Below are 16,054 nucleotides of genomic sequence, written 5' to 3'. Positions count from 1 at the left end.
AATATTTTGAAAAGTATTAAAACTATTAAAGGATTGGCGAGTTATGATTTTTTGACTCCACAAGACATTAGTGATTCAGGTTGTACTTGAAAATCATCAATCCTTTCAGTTCTAACATTCTATCAGCACTGAAGCAACACTTGATGAGCATCTGTAATCTTCATATTCTAAATGAGGAAACTGAGTCTGAGAGTTTAGGTGATTTATCATTCAAGTAATTAGCAGTTCAAGTCTAGGTCGTCTGGTTATATTTCTATTAAGGTCTCTCCCAGCTCTGACACACTCAAATCTAGGATCCTTTCCAATTCTGATCATCAAAGCCCTTTTCAGAAGAATGAACAATATCCCTTATGCTTCAGAGAGGGCAAGTGTAGGGGAGAATACCACTCTGCCTGATGAACTTCTTCAGGAGCTGGAGTAGGGATACACTGGGGCAGTGTTTAAGATAATCACTGCTCAACTTGGAAGGATGAAAAGCAAGCTCAATTCCCTGGCTCAAGCCTTAATACCCAAGGGCAATCATAGAATGAGGCAAAAAGGAATTTAGAAAATAAGAGCTAGAAGGGTTCTTATTAGCTATCTAAATCAACATTTCATTTTATATATGGGGAAACTGAGGATCAGAGAGGAAAGTTAGGACTAGAATCCAGATTCTAGGGCTGTATTAAGATCACCTTAGACCCCCCAGATCATTTTATTTTTCTGATCCCACTCACAATCATCTTTAAATTCTGACTCCCAACTAACTCATCCCTAGCCAGGAGGTCACATTCCTAGATGTCTAATCTAACCAGAATCCCTTTAGTCCCTGGGAGAGGCAATGGAGGAAAAGGGGTGGAGGGTAGATTAGAAGGAAGGTTATCACCTGAGCAGTAGCCAAGGATATCAGGTGACCCTGGAATCCTCAGTTCAATTTCCTTGGGTCCCCAAGCAAGAAACGGGACAAGTTAATGCTTAGCTACCAGTTTGCCCCTCCTGAGAAGAGAGCAGGAACCTGCTATTCAGGTAACCCAGGGTGGAAGAAGCACTGAGTAAAAGGAGAGACATACCTGGAGAGATGAAGAAGGTGCCCTAGCGTTTACTACCAGGAGACAGTGAGAGACAGACAGAAACGGAGTTTCTCAGTGCCTTTTCATCTACTTCCAAGTAGTTATGATGGGTTAAGGAAGCTTTTGGTCGACTTCCCCTACCTTCCTCTAGCCCCAGACCTTGGTAGGAACAGGAAGGACAAGGTCTCGACAGGCTCCTTGTTCCAGGCTTTTTTCTCCTCCCCAGTAGAAGATCTGGCAAGGTGACAGGGGCACTCCCCCAACTCCTTCGAGTCCCTCCTTCCTTCCCCACCTCATCTCCACCCATTGGATCGGGAAAGGGGATGAGGGATAGGGAAAGGGGAGGAACAGGGGAAGCTAGGGGAGGGGGTTAAGACAGAGGGACCCAGAGAATGGTTTGTGAATCCCTCCCCTGTTGGGGCGTGCTGGAACTGACCTTGCTCAGATGTCTGGCATCTGTTCATGTGAGAACTAGGGCACTACGTCCCTGGACTGCCCCCAGGAGCCCAGTAGGGAAGCAAGACTCCCAAGTCAGGGCAGAGTGATCTGGACCAGGGCCAGTACTCGCAACTCTCCCCTAGTCCTCCTGACACAGGCTGCCTCCAGGTAAATACGCTTGGGAAGCAGGGCTCTTGGGAATGACCAAACTAAAGGGAATAGGGGGAGCTGGGAGGACTATATTTGGGAGAGCTGAAGAGGAGACTTAGCCAGCCAGAGCTCCTGCTGCCTGGGTGGTAGAAGAGCATATAGGCTGCCCTCCAGACTGAACACGCCTCTGGTTTTATGGACTTACAGGACCAAGATCTGGGACCAGAGATCATTTAGTCCTTTTTTAAATCTCCCCATTAAATATTAAGCTCTTTGAGATCAGGAACTTTTTCTTTCTGTCCTCAGCTTTTAGTGCTTAATAAATATTTATTGACTGACTTATAGAACAGACAGAAGGAAACATCAGTGCCACGGAAAAACTGATCGGATTGAAAAACTTAATGCCACAGTTTCTGCAGAAGCCTAACCCTTGTGTCATGGCTAATAATGGATCAATAGGTATTGTGGGAAACTCCATGGGATTCACTAAGAACTGGTCTTCCAGAGCAGTCTTTCCCGAGAGAGAATTTTACCCTTCCCCTACTTTAAGAATCCTAGGTCCTTTTTACCCTGCTTTTCCTCATCTTACCCCTACATCTAAGCCATTTTAAAAATTTATTCCTTTAAAACTGGAAGAAGCAGCTATAGCATCATGAACAGAGCATGGTGGCATTTGGATTAAAGAGACCTGGGTTTAATTGCCTGCTGTGTCACTTATTAGCTGTATGATAGGTTAATAAGTTAATATCCCTTTTCCACCTTGAAGTTTTTCTGCCTCCGTAAAAAAAAAGATATTGGTTCAATCCTCCCTACTTATAGGGAAGTTGCAAGGATGAGTAAGAAATTCTCTGTCAAGGGGTCTATAAAATGGAAAGCGCCAATAGACATGGCAACTAGTATGAAGTGCTTAACACTAATACAAAGAGACCTAGATTTGGAGTCAGAAAGTGTACTTCTATTTAACAGTAATGTGACTTTGAGCAAATCATTTCTTTCTATCCCAGTTATTCCCTAGTCATCTTTTCAGTTATGTCTAACTCTTCCATGCCCTTATTTGGAGATTTCTTGGCAAAGGTAATGGAGAGGTTTCCCATTTCCTTTTCCAGTTCTTAAAGATGAAGAAACTGAGACAAACAGGGTTAAATGACTGGTCTAGGGTCAAACAGCTAGTCGGTATCTGTGGCTAAAAATGGACTCGGGAAGATGCCCGGCATTCTATCCACTGAACCCTCAGCTGCCCTCTGAAAATTAGAGGTTGAATTTGATGCTTTCTCTTTATGCTGTAAGGTACTTTTCAGCTCAAGCATTCTGTGTTTCTGATCATGTCTCAATCTAACCATCCTGCTGATTTCATTCCTTCCTGATAAGACAAAAATCACACTCATACTAATCTTCTATGCTGTTTCTTCCATCTCTAAAAGATAATGTTCTTCATTCTGGCTGTGTGATTCTGCCAACTTGCAGAAATCATGCAGCAAATATATAGAGCTGGAAGGGACCCTAAAGGCCATCTAGCAAACCCCCCTCCCTCTCCATTTTACTTATGAGGCAACCAAGGCTCAGAAAGAAAATGATAAGCTCCTGAGGTAAGGAATATCTAAAACAAGATTTGAAATAAAATCTCTCTTTAGAACCAGTGCACTTTCTACCACATCGCAATAATGATGAGACCAAGGAGCATATCCAGAGACTAAACAGGCTTTCCACCTTGAATGCTATAGTTTGACAACTTGTGAATACAGTTTGACTGGGAAGACAAAGAAACAATTAAAACCATTCAAGACGGCATGTGCTCCAGTGTTTGATTGCATGGGACAGACTGTAAGTATCCAAATAGTTCAGAAAAGTTAGCGATAACTGTGGACTTAAATTCCTGTTCTGGGACTGGAAAGATCATAGATTCTGAACTGGGAAAAAAAACCTTAGATGGCACTAATCCAGCCTCTTCATTTTACAGATGGAAAAACTGGAAAATTAACCTTTCTCAAAAGGGTAATTTATGCAAGATCTACCAGATCATAAAATGGCACATCTGAGGTCTGGTCCCAGCTCTGTTCACTATGTGATCACTTCCCTTTTCAAATAAGGAGATTGGACTAGAGGGTCTAAACCCCTTCCAATCTTGATATTCTAGGGATTTGTAATTATTTCGATTTTCTGAGGAGATAAAACCAGATTCTGAGACTAAAGGATAACCAGGGTATGGAGAGGTAAAAATGGAGATACTGAGGAGTCCAAGTTGGGGAGAACATGTGGGAGTCCATGACCCAGGACAAAATGAGTCTGATGTGTGGGATCTGACTAAAGTGTAAAGCCTTAATGAAAAGTTATGGGGTATAATGGTGGATGGTTAGAATGAGGCATAATTTGTAGAATCTTAAGACTTAACAAGTCTAGGAGCTAAAAGGATACTTGAAACTTATAATGTCCGCATATAAAAGAATGATTGGGAGAATGGGAAAGGGACACTTGAAAATAGAATATTGGCCAAAAAGAACAATTAGGCAAATGGAATAACATGTCATACATGACATCTAAGAAATGTGATAGAATTAAACTTTCCTTATTCCTATAAGAGCTAACACTAGTTCCATTATAACAAAACAAACAAACAAAAATAATATTTGGAGGAAATGGACCTTTGCAGGAAAGGTATACCTACCAGGATTGGGTTGGAGGTAGGTAAGGTATTCCAGGGGAGATGGGGAAAAGAAATTGAGGAATAGGAAAAAAAACTAGCTAGGGGAGGGAGTAAAGGGGAGAAATTAGATTACAAGCTAAAAAGAATTTGACAGGCAGTCTCAAGGAAAGAGTCACAGGGCCTGGGTTCAAACCCAGCTCTGCTACTAATCCCCTATGTGACTTTATGCAAACTTTATGCAAACTCCACTCCCTAATCTAATTTCTTCTGTTAAATGTATTTCAAGAACTCTACAATTCACTGAGCTCTAAATTCTATGAGCCCTTGAGGCTCTAAATCTAAACCTTTCCCTAGGAAGAGTGCCAGTAAGAGGCAGGAAAGAATCAAGGAGTAGCCTAAAGAAAATTCCCTTTCTTTCAGGAAGTCCTCCTGAAAATCCAGAAAACTAATCCAGTCAGTTCTGACTCATGAAGAGATCAGGCAGTTAAAGCTACTGAGAGCCTCACCCAGTTTAGTGTCAATGTTTGCCTAATTTATAACATCTAACATGCAGGAAAGATTTCCTTTGTTCCCATAGAGGATTGGCCGAGTACCTACTTGCCTACCTGTCATCTGTTCAGCCTCAGTGTCCCAGCTCTTTGGAGGATGGAAAAGTCTTATTTTTCAAATCCATGACTGTATTGAGAAATGATTGGTACAGTGGGAAGAGCAGATCAGAAGATCTCTGTAACTTATTAAATTGTTTTCTAGATAAAATGAAGACACCAGAGCAGAGAATCCTTTAGGTCCCTTTTAGCTCTAAGGCATGTTACTGCAATTATATAGCATTCTGGTAAAACCAGAATTAGGACTTCCAAAAGTTCTGTCTAGCTCTGAGGCTGGGATTCTACTTAGCCTTGTTGCACTATATAGATAGCTCTACATCTGAGCAAAGCTGAGAGGAACCTAAAAAGTTACTAAATCCATTCTTCCTTCTTTTAAAGATTAAGAAACTAAGGCATACAGAGGTTAGTGACTTAACAGGCTTTCATAGCTACTTTCTTAAGGCAAGAACTTGAACGCAGGCCATCTTTTTGCTAACAAATTCAGTGTCCTATCCACTATTCTGTGCTGTAATCACAGCACACACTTGCCTCCCATCTCAACTTTTTCATCGCCTGCAAACTCTCATAGCCAAATTTCAAAGCAGTAGAATAACCTGTGAGATAGGTGACAGCATTTCCTGGAGAAGCACGTAACCTCTGTTCCTACTCCCACTAACACCGTTCCTAATGCTAACAGTTAAGAGTACAGAATCCCAACAGTGACTCAGAATTCTTTCATCTTCTAAGTTTCTCCAAAATCAGGAATGGAGGAACTAAGAGCTATTCCTTCTCTCCTCTTCCGATCTCCCTCCCACCACAGTTCTCATTATATCATGAGATTGATTTGAGAAGTTGGCAGGAAGATTCCCAGGACAAAATTGATGCTCTTGAATATAAATCTTATACTCAGCCTTGGGTGAGTTAGCATAAGCTCCCAGCCCTCCACCGAATAGCCTAACCTGGGTCAAGATCACTGTTGTGGGGACTGAGGTTGAATGAACAAAGGCTGTCTAATTCCTAATTCAATCCAATAAACTTTTCTTAAGCATCTACTATGTGCCAAGCACTGTGCTAAGTGCTGGGAACACAATTATTAACAAGAAAGTATTTTTCTTTAAAATAATCCTAACCGGTAACCCAGGTTCATTAAAGCCAATCACATGCTCATCAGCTCCACTCCTGCTAAACAAGATCACTCCAGCCCACTTCAGAGGACCTTCCTACTTTTTCTATTTCCCTTCTCTGTAGAATTGGGTTGTAAGAGATACCATGCTATAGGGGGTTCGGGACAAGTGTTGGAGCCAGGAAAGTTTGAGCTTTCACATATTGGCAATGTAACCACAAGAATGTCACTTAATTTCTCAACTCACAAGGACATTCTCTCTAAGCTGGTTAAGTTACAGATGAGTTGCTCATCTACAATAATGGAAGGAGTTTCCACTCCCTAAGTCTTGAACAAAAACACACAATGTGTTTAATTCCTGATCTGCCTCTTCCTGCTTGTGAAAAGTGCTTAGAAAAATATTATTTTCTGCAAATAGTTTCCAGTTTGCTCTCAAGCCAGCCTCCCTCCTACAATTCAGGCTGGTCTGGGAAGGAAGCATAGGGGCTAAAGGCAGGTGTGTATAGGGTGGGAGATGTGGGGAAAGGGGAAATAGTGAACTTCTGCCTAAAGCCAAGGGCATAGCTACATAATCATGAACATACAGTCGTGCTAAACACCAAATCCTGTGTTTCACACACACACCCTCATCCATTTTGTCCTCTTCAATGCACTCGGCATCTCTTATTCTATTTTTCACTTCCTCTCCCTACCTCTTTCTTTTTCTCTGACTTGCTCTTCCAACTCTTTCTCACCCTACCTCTCATTCACTCTTCTCTCTCTCTCTCTTTCTCCCATCTACTGTTTCTTCTGCACATTCTCTTTCTGCTGATCCTTCATTCTCTCCTTCAGGTCCTCTGGCTCTCTCTCACTCAATGCCTCTCCATTGTTCACTCTATATTTATATCTCCTTTGGTTCTCCTTGGACATCTCCAAATGTCACATCTCTGGCCAATTCTCCAAACAAAACCTCCACTTCAAGCCAAAATGCACTACTGGCAACCTGCCCTGTCCACGCCCACCCAAACTCTTCACTCAAACACCCAAGTGGTTGCTTTATTTCTTCACTACAACTAGGCTTTTTTCTCTCCATGTTTAAGCTGCCCTTCTCTGACTTCCTCTTTAACATCGTTTCTAGTTTCTCCTTGTCCACACTCCTCCCACTTCTCTGCCCCCTCAGGGGTAGAAATCCATTGTCAGGTTTCTTGGACATGGTCCAACCTCTTCCTATCTCTGAGCCTCTGTTTCTCAATTTTAAAAAGGGTTCCAATTTAGGTGGCTCTGAAAGTTCCTCTCAGCTATTATGCCACTTTCCAACTCTGACATATATGATTCTATGCTGTTCACACCTCTTCATCTGCTCTAAGCCTTGTGAGGAGGTTAGGGAAGAAGGGAGAGAAGAGGAGAGAATTTATGTCAATGATGGAGGAACAATGTGTCATGATATTTCCCCTTGATATTGGCTTCTAAAATGTGGGCGCAAGGTGCACAAGTTCTGTGGGTAAATACTGCAAATTAAAACAATTTCCTCTTTCCTTCAATAGGGCAGTCCTTAGACAATCCTGGAAGTCCCCAGAAAAAAGACTCCATGGCTCTGCTCATCCACCTATTAGTATGCATCTTTGGCTCTGGTTCCTGGGTGGCCATCAACGGACTCTGGGTAGAGTTGCCTCTGCTGGTAGAAAAACTACCTGAGGGTTGGTACCTTCCCTCTTACCTCACGATCATCATCCAGTTAGCCAATGTGGGACCCCTCCTCATCACCCTGCTCCACCGGTTCCGGCCTGGCTGCCTCCCTGAGATCCCCATCATCTATGTAGTACTAGCCGTGGGCACCACCGCCTGCCTCCTTTTCGCTTTCCTGTGGGAGAAGACGTCAGTGGTGGCCGGTGCTCCCCATAGCACGGCCTTCCTGGTCCTTACTTTCTTCCTGGCTCTGGTGGACTGCACCTCCTCTGTCACTTTTCTGCCCTTCATGGCCCGCCTGCCAGCCCGATATCTCACCTCCTACTTTGTTGGGGAAGGCCTGAGTGGTCTCCTCCCTGCTCTGGTGGCTCTGGCCCAAGGCTCAGGGCTCAACACCTGTGCCCAAGTCACCAATAGCTCTATAACCACTGAGCCACCTAACAGCACTAAAGCATCCTTCATCCTTGAGTCACTGAACATCACTGTGAAACCTGACCTCACCACCAGCACCCCTCAGCCAGAGACCTGTTACTTGCAAGCCAACTTCTCCCCCTTTGTCTTCTTTCTCCTGCTGACAGTCATGATGGCCAGCTGCCTGGCTGCCTTCTTTGGACTGACTCGTCTCCCTAAGCAGTGGGAACTCTCTACTGAGGACCTCCTGGTCAGTCAGGTGACTCTCAGATCTTTCCAGCTCCAGGAAACTGGCAGCAGCAACAGAGACAGCTGCCCATCTGTAGTCCTGCCTGAGGAGAAGCAGGTCACCATCCGGCCACAGGCCCAATTAGCCTTCATCTACTTTTTGGTGGTCTTTGTGAATGCTCTCACCAACGGAATCCTCCCCTCTGTCCAGACTTACTCTTGCATGCCCTACAGTTCTATGGCCTATCACCTGTCTGCAGCACTTAGTGCCATGGCCAACCCCCTCTCCTGCCTCCTGGCTATGTGCCTATCTAGTAGGTAAGTGACCCTGGCTCTCAGTCGGAGGGATGGGGAATAGAGTAGCAAAGAGAAATAGGGAAAGGAGGAGTACAAAAAATTTGACTAGGAAGTAAAAACCTCCGGGTCCTACTGCCAGCTTTGCCCAACTTGGGCAAATCATATCCTTCTCTTGGCCCCAATTTTCTCTTCCTCCAAACTAAGCAAAATTAAAGATGGATATACAACTGGAAGAGACCTGAGTCCATCTAGTCCAGAGGTTCTGTAGACTTTTTTGTTTTTTTTAATAGCTTTTTATTTACAAGTTATATGCATGGATAATTTTACAGGATTGACAGTTGCCAAATCTTTTGTTCCAATTTTCCCCCTTCTTCCCCTCCATCCCCTCCCCCAGATGGTCAATACATGTTAAATATGTCAAATACAATATAAGTATACATAGTATAAGTCAAATACAATATAAGTATACATTGTAGACTTCGTTTTTAAAAAAATATTTGCACTTTTATATTAAAATTATTCTGAGAAAGGATCCATAAGCTTTACCAGATTGTCAAAGGATTCTATGATACAAAAATCAACCTTTCTTTTTGCAGATAAGGAAGTTGAAGCTTAGGGATGTTAAGTAAATTATGGCAGTTTAAATATTGATTGGTTGATTAATCTATTTGTTATAAACAAGGTTTACAATGTGAGAATTAAAGATAAGATAAGCTAAAGAAACATAGATAACTAAAAGGATCTAAATGAAAGGATCTAAAAGAAGTTTCTTTAGGCAGACTTGAACTTGGAAGGAAGCCAGGTATTACTGTTTTTGTCCTTCAGTCCTTTCATTCATGGCTAACTCTTCCTGATTCCTTGGGATTTTCTTGTATGAGATACAGAAGGGGTTTGCCATTTCCTTCCCCAAGGAAAGATGAGGAAACTGAGGCAAAGTTAAATGCCTTGCCCAAGGTCATACAGCTAGTGTCTTGGGATAAATTAGAACTTGGATGTTCCTGCTTATTCTTAGGTGAAGAGGTACTAAATGTCCAGAAGCAGGATTTGAATCTGGATTCTCTGTCTCTGGATCCAGTGAATGCTCTTTCCACTGGACCCCACCAATCTTTAAGATTTTGTCTACCTGGACAAATATTCTATGTTCTAAAGTTCCCTTTCAGAGCAAAGAGTTGATGAATTTCTATTCCTGGGTTAGATATCTTAGTTTGTGGCAAGTCACCACTTAAATCACCTTACATTAGTTCCTTCCAGCCATAAAAATCTTTAAAATACTGTTATACTTTTTTCTCCCACCTCCAGGTGGGAGCAGAATTGATGGTTAGAAGTAGGGAAAGGGGTCATGGAGGAATTTAGCTCCTGGACTTGTTTGGATTCTAGGTCTCAATTGAATGTAACCTCTCCCCTTGAGTATAAGAAGGCTGGTAAATACTGCATTGATCATATAAATTGAATTTCCCTTGTGTGCAGAGCCCAGTTGGTGTAGTTATAGGCTTTGGGAAAACAAAAACATGGAAAACACTGTTCCTTCTCTCCAAGACATCCCAGATTCTTGACTGAAACGGTATACACACAGAGAAAAAGAACATTTACAGTGTTAACATAAACAAGTCCTGAATGTCGCACACAAAAAATCGGGGCTCATCACCTTAAAAAGTAGATAGGGATATGAGCAGGAACTAACTCTGTGACTGGATTAGATGCAAGGGTAGTTCTCTTATCAACTATGTAATGTTGGAAGATAATTACATAATTGTCATAATTACAGATCAGGAAACTGAGGCTTAAGTAGGAGATGTCCCCAAAGTGTTATAAAAACTAAGCAGCAGAGACATGAATAGTTCCTCCTGGATATGGCATCCTGCCAGGGCTGCGGGCAGGTGATCAGTCCTCTCTGTTTTGGATAAAGTCTTCCCTGAGAAGTTTACTTTGGAGTTGTGGGTATATATGGGAGGGGATCGAGAGGCACTTTCTGTGAAGTCTCCGCTGAGGCCACTTCTTCACACGAGAAGCCTCCCTTTGCTTCCCTCCCCAGGTCTCTCTCGTGGCTGGGGATGATCACCGTGGTGGGAACCGGGTTTGGAGCCTTCAACATGGCCACGGCTGTCCTGAGTCCCTGCCCGCCGCTGAAGGGCTCCCCGTGGGGAGAAGCCCTCATTGTGAGTAGCTCTGGCCCCTCCCTCCCTGCCTCGCTCCATCCTTCCCTCTTCTCCTCCCTTTTCTGCCTCGGGGCCCTTCCAGACCAGAGCAGAGCAGTACCGGCCCCGTGTGATTTTTGGGGTGGGGGAGTCATCTCCCGTGGTTCTGAGGGAAAACAGCGGCTGCTGGGGCTCCAGTTACACGGGAGGTCTTGGTGCCCTGGAGGGGCCTGTCTCAAGAGAAGGGAATGTCTCTTTGTGCCTTCAGGTTATCTCTTGGGTGCTTTTCACTGGGACCCTGAGCTACGTGAAGGTGATGACTGGGGTGCTGCTGCGCGACCTGAGCCACAGCGCCCTCGTGTGGTGTGGCGCAGCGGAACAGCTGGGGTCTGCTTTTGGGGCGATACTCATGTTTCCCCTCGTCAACGTGCTGCACTTTTTTAAGTCCGCCGACGGAAGCGGCCTGCAGTGTCCCAGCTGAAAGCGTGCGGGAGACAATTTTTCCGGGCTGAATTTCACTGGGCCAGGAAAGCCCATCGCATCCCCCTCCGAGCTTCCCTGGCCCTGGCACAGACACTCCCAGCTCCTCCCCCGCTCCTTCCCCAGCAGAGTCAAAGCTTCCATAACCTGAGCCATCAGCCCCCTGCCTCAGTCACAGCCACGAACTCCATCGTGGTCAGCGTTCAGAATCCAGCGTTACTGGCTTTTGGTGCGTGCTCTGCCGCTGCGGGAGAGTGGGCTAGTAGTCCTTGAGCCAAGTTCTCTGGAACCCCAAAGGGTAAGGAAACTGCCCAGAATCACACAGCCGGTATGCGGCAGAGGCAAGACTTGTCCTTTTCTAGCTTCGTAGTTAAAATGCATTTATCCATTCCTTTCTGAGATCAATAAAATCGGTTTTCTACGTATTTAATACAACAATTAGCTACGAAATGCCTGCTATATTATACTATGCGCTGGGGATTTAAAAAATGTAAAAAACACAACTTCCCATCCCTGATGAGGGAACTCGAACACAACCCATGGAAATAAGAACGTGCTAATAATTAAGCATATTGGGAGAAACTTCCCATTGGTGGTGACATCTGAGCCGAGTTTTAAAAGAAGCTAAAGATGCTAAAAGGCCGAGATGAGAAGATGGGACATTCCAGATTGGAAACAGATATGCGAGTGCCGAGATCAGACTTATAATCGCTATTAGGTAGAATATAGATCTATAGCTAGAATATAGAACCCATGAAGGGAGGTAATGGGAGATAAATTTGGAATGGGAGATTTAGTGCTAGTTTAGGAGAATTTTTTTAAGTGCCAGATCTAAGGATTCTGTGTTTTAGCCTAGAAACAATAGAAAGTCAATAAAATCTCTGGGGAGTAGCATGGTCAGAAATGTGGTTTAGAAATATCCTATTGGCACTTGCATGGAGAATGGAGAGGAAGAGGAGAAACCAAGGCTGAAACCAGGCAAGAGTAAAAGGTCTTGAGTGAAGTTCATTTTTCTTCAGAAAGTGCTTCTGACTTTCTGAATTTCAATACCCTTCACTCACCCCTACCCCCAATATTTTTGTCCTATCTAATTTTTCTGTTTGCTTCATCCATTAGAATGCAAACTTTTTTTCATATGTTTGTATCTCTAGCACAAAATAAAATTCCTGGCAAACAATATTTAATAAATATCTGTTCTCTACCAGTTGATTAAACTGGAGAGAAAGGGATGAATGACAGATGTTATAATGACAAAATTGATTGGTTTGGCAACCAATGGATTTGGGAGAGGAGAGGGAGGGATTTAAGGGAGAGGAAATAATATTACTCTGAGGTTGTAAACCTGAATGAATGGAATTTGAACCATGGTGGTACCTTGACTAAAAAAGGGAAAGTTGACAAAAGGATGGATTTAACAGGAGAAAATTACAAGTTATATTTTGGAAATGTTAAATCTGAAACACATGGGATATATAGGTAAAGATATCCAACTGTCAGTGATGTAGGGCTGGAGATCAGGAGGAAGATAAGGGCTGTACTATGTATATTTTGGGTATTTTGGTCTCACAAGTGCATAGATATATGATCACCAACACAGGAAATATAATGAAATCACATAAAGAGAAAAAAGGCAAGGGAGAAGAGTACTTTTGGGTACACTCACACTTAGGTAACAGAACATAGATCCCAAAGGAGACGGAAAAAATGGGCAAAGTGGGGGGGGGAGGAAAGAGAATTCTCAGAAGTCACAAGGAGACAGGATCCAAGAGGAAGATGTAATTTACAGGAAGTCAAAATGGGTATATTTAGAAAAGGAAAAAGAAATATTATTTGTTAGCTATAGGGGATGAGAGGATCAACTGAAGATTTTTTTTTTAATGATAATGATCTGGATATGACCTATGCATATGTAGTAAAGGAGCCTATGAGGGAAAAAGGATGAAAGAGAATCAGTGATCAAAAAGGCAAGTTCTGGAGCAGACAAAATGAGAACACTGCACAGGCAGAGGTTGACCTTGGCAAGGTGAAAGGTTACTTCTACCAAGAACTAAAGTAGAGAAGGGAAGTAGGGCAGATAAGGGTGAAAGAGGTAGAGAATAAAAAGGGGGTGTTCCCAATAAATGACTTCTTGATAAAGTAAGAAGCCCTCTGCTTAGAGGACAAGAGGCGAATGAGTAGCATCTAGCATCAAGCAGAGAAAAAGATTTGGAAGTGCCAGATCTGGGAGGGTGAGAAATAGTTGGAGAAGAGGATTGCCAAGTAGCAGTGAGCCTAACTTTTTTTTTTTATTAAAGCTTTTTATTTACCAAACATATTCATGGTTAAGTTTTTCAATAATAACCTTTGCAAAACATTGTGTTCCAAATTTTCTCCTCATTCTCCTCATCCCCTCTCCTAGATAGCAGGTAATCCAATACATGACTAACATATTTTTTAATGGACCAAATATGATTTCCAATTATAGCAAGGAGGAGAGATGTAGAAATTGGATAGAAAGGCAATTTAGACTTGGGGTCAAAGTATAAGCTGAAATAGCACAAGAGGATGAGGTATTCAAAGATGTCTATACATATGTTGCAGGAATCTATAAAATAAAATCAGCTTTTTATCTTTTCCAAAACAAGGAGAATTAGACCTCATAACTATTCCAGAATCAGAAAATCTTCAAATTTGAAGAGATGAAAGGAGTTTTAAAACTGTCAGGACTGGAAGAGATACTTGAATAATAAGTGATAATAGCATTTAAGGGTTTGAAGTGCTTTACCCAAGTTATCCCATTAGGTCTTTATAATAATCTTTTATTGCCCCCATTTTACAAATGAGGAAACAGACCTAGAAAGTTTAAATGACTTAGCCAAAATCACAAAATATGTGTCCAAGGTAAGTAAAATTTTCCCTCAGGTCTTTGAGACTTCAATTCCAGTATTTGCTTCATAATTAATTGCCTCATAATTAGCATTTATGCAATATTTTAATATTTCGAAGCACCTTAAATGTCATTTCTCATTTGATCCTTAAAACAACCATGTGAGGTAGATGCTATTATCCCTATTTTATCGCGGAAATTGAGGAAGAGATTAAATGACTAGTCTGGACCCACACATCTAGTAAATATCTGGTTCAAGATCTGGATTCACATTTCCAATGAAGCAGTAATGAACTGAACCAGCTACACCCAGAGAAAGAACTCTGGGTGATGACTAGAAACCATTACAATGAATTCCCAATCCCTATATTTATGCCCACCTGCATTTTTTATTTCCTTCACAAGCTAATTGTACAATATTTCAGAGTCTGATTCTTTTGTACAGCAACATAAAGGTTTGGTCATTATACTTTTTGTGTATCTAATTTATATTTTAATATATTTAAATCTACTGGTCATCCTGCCATCTGGGGAGGGTGGAGGGTAAGAGGTGAAAAAAATTGAACAAGAGGTTTGGCAATTGTTAATGCTGTAAAGTTACTCAATACTATAACCTGTAAATAAAAGGCTATTAAAATTTTTTTTATTATTATATAACTTTTATTGACAGAACACATGCCAGGTAATTTTTACAACATTATCCTTCACTCACTTCTGTTCCGATTTTTCCTCCCACCCTCCACCCCTACCCTAGATGGCAAGCAGTCCATATATATATAGATATGTTGAATATGTCCTAGATATCCTAGATACAATGTATGTGTCAGATCCAAACAAGTTTTCTTGTTGCACAAGGGAGAATTGATTCAGAAAGGTAGAAATAACGCAGGAAGAAAAACAAAAATCAAACAGTTACTTCATTTCCCAGTGTTTTTCTTTGGTAAGCTGTTTCTGTCCATCATTGATCAATTGAAACGAATTAGGTCTCTTTGTCAAAGAAGTCCACTTCCATCAGAATACATCTTCATACAGTATCGTTGTTGGCGATATAATGATCTCTTGGTTCTGCTCATTTCCTTAGCATCGGTTCATGTAATTTCTCCAAGCCTCTCTGTATTCATCTTGCTGGTCATTTCTTACAGAACAATAATATTCCATAACATCTATATACTACATTTACCAACCATTTCTCCAATTGATGGGCATCCACTAGTTTCCAGCTTCAGCACTACAACAGGTGCCACAAACATTTTGGCACATACTGGTCCTTTCCCTTCTTTAGTATCTCTTGGGTATGAGCCCAGTAGAAACACTGCTGGATCTAAGGGTATCAGTTTGATAACTTTTTGGATAATTCCAGATTGCTTCAGAATGGTTGGATTTCGTTCACAGCTCCACCAACAATGTATCAGTGTCCGGTTTTCCATCCCTCCAACAATCATCATTATTTTTTTCCTGTCATCTTAGAATCTGACAGGTGTAGTGTATCTCAGAGTTGTCTTAATTTGCATTTCTCTGATTAATAATGATTTGGAACACTTTCATTGAGTGGTAATGATTTCAATTTCATTATCTGAAAATTGTCTGTTCATATCCTTGATTATTTAACAATTGGAGAATGGCTTGGTTCTTATAAATTAGAGTCAGTTCTCTATATATTTTGGAAATGAGGCCTTTATCAGAACCTTTAACTGTGAAGATGTTTCAGTTTGTTGCTTCCCTTCTAATCTTGTTTACATTAGTTTGTTTGTACAGAAGCTTTTTAATTTGATGTAATCAAATTTTCTATTTTGTGATCAATAATGGTCTCTAGTTCGTCTTTAGTCACAAATTTCTTCCTCTTCCACAAGTCTGAGAGATAAACTATCCTATGTTCCTCCAATTTGTTTATAATCTCGTTCTTTATGTCTAAATCATGGACCCATTTTGATCTTATCTTGGTATACGGTATAAGTGTGGGTCCATGTAAAAGGCTATTAAATTAAAA

At 41.7% G+C, this 16,054-nt stretch overlaps 1 protein-coding gene across 3 annotated transcripts; it reads left to right on the top strand.

Moving 5' to 3' along the window:
• The first annotated feature begins 1,401 nt into the window (after positions 1-1,401).
• On the top strand, positions 1,402-13,187 carry SLC52A3 (solute carrier family 52 member 3). Of its 3 annotated transcripts, none has more exons than XM_031954153.1 (5): positions 1,475-1,655; positions 3,269-3,458; positions 7,509-8,607; positions 10,619-10,742; positions 10,990-13,187. In XM_031954153.1, exons 3-5 carry the CDS (start codon positions 7,553-7,555, stop codon positions 11,200-11,202), a joined length of 1,392 nt encoding a protein of 463 aa, XP_031810013.1. In that variant the 5' UTR covers positions 1,475-1,655; positions 3,269-3,458; positions 7,509-7,552; the 3' UTR covers positions 11,203-13,187. The 3 variants fall into 3 exon arrangements, with proteins under 3 accessions (XP_012409086.1, XP_031810013.1, XP_031810014.1); XM_031954154.1 differs by lacking the exon at positions 1,475-1,655 and adding an exon at positions 1,933-2,096; XM_012553632.2 differs by lacking the exon at positions 3,269-3,458 and having other exon boundaries at positions 1,402-1,655.
• The last annotated feature ends 2,867 nt before the right edge of the window (positions 13,188-16,054 follow it).

This window comes from Sarcophilus harrisii, chromosome 2, assembly GCF_902635505.1.
Source record: "Sarcophilus harrisii chromosome 2, mSarHar1.11, whole genome shotgun sequence".
Lineage (NCBI taxonomy): Eukaryota > Metazoa > Chordata > Mammalia > Dasyuromorphia > Dasyuridae > Sarcophilus > Sarcophilus harrisii.
Note: the sequence above shows the minus strand (reverse complement) of the source record. Positions and strands in the feature narration are given on the sequence as shown.

What these genes read in the sequence shown, in the direction of transcription:
- SLC52A3 (XM_012553632.2), top strand. Translation starts at nt 7,553, where the DNA reads ATGGCTCTGCTCATCCACCTATTAGTATGCATCTTTGGCTCTGGTTCC. An exon ending in GCTATGTGCCTATCTAGTAG is followed by an intron (nt 8,608 to 10,618) that starts GTAAGTGACCCT and finishes TTCCCTCCCCAG; the next exon opens with GTCTCTCTCGTGGCTGGGGA. An exon ending in CGTGGGGAGAAGCCCTCATT is followed by an intron (nt 10,743 to 10,989) that starts GTGAGTAGCTCT and finishes TTGTGCCTTCAG; the next exon opens with GTTATCTCTTGGGTGCTTTT.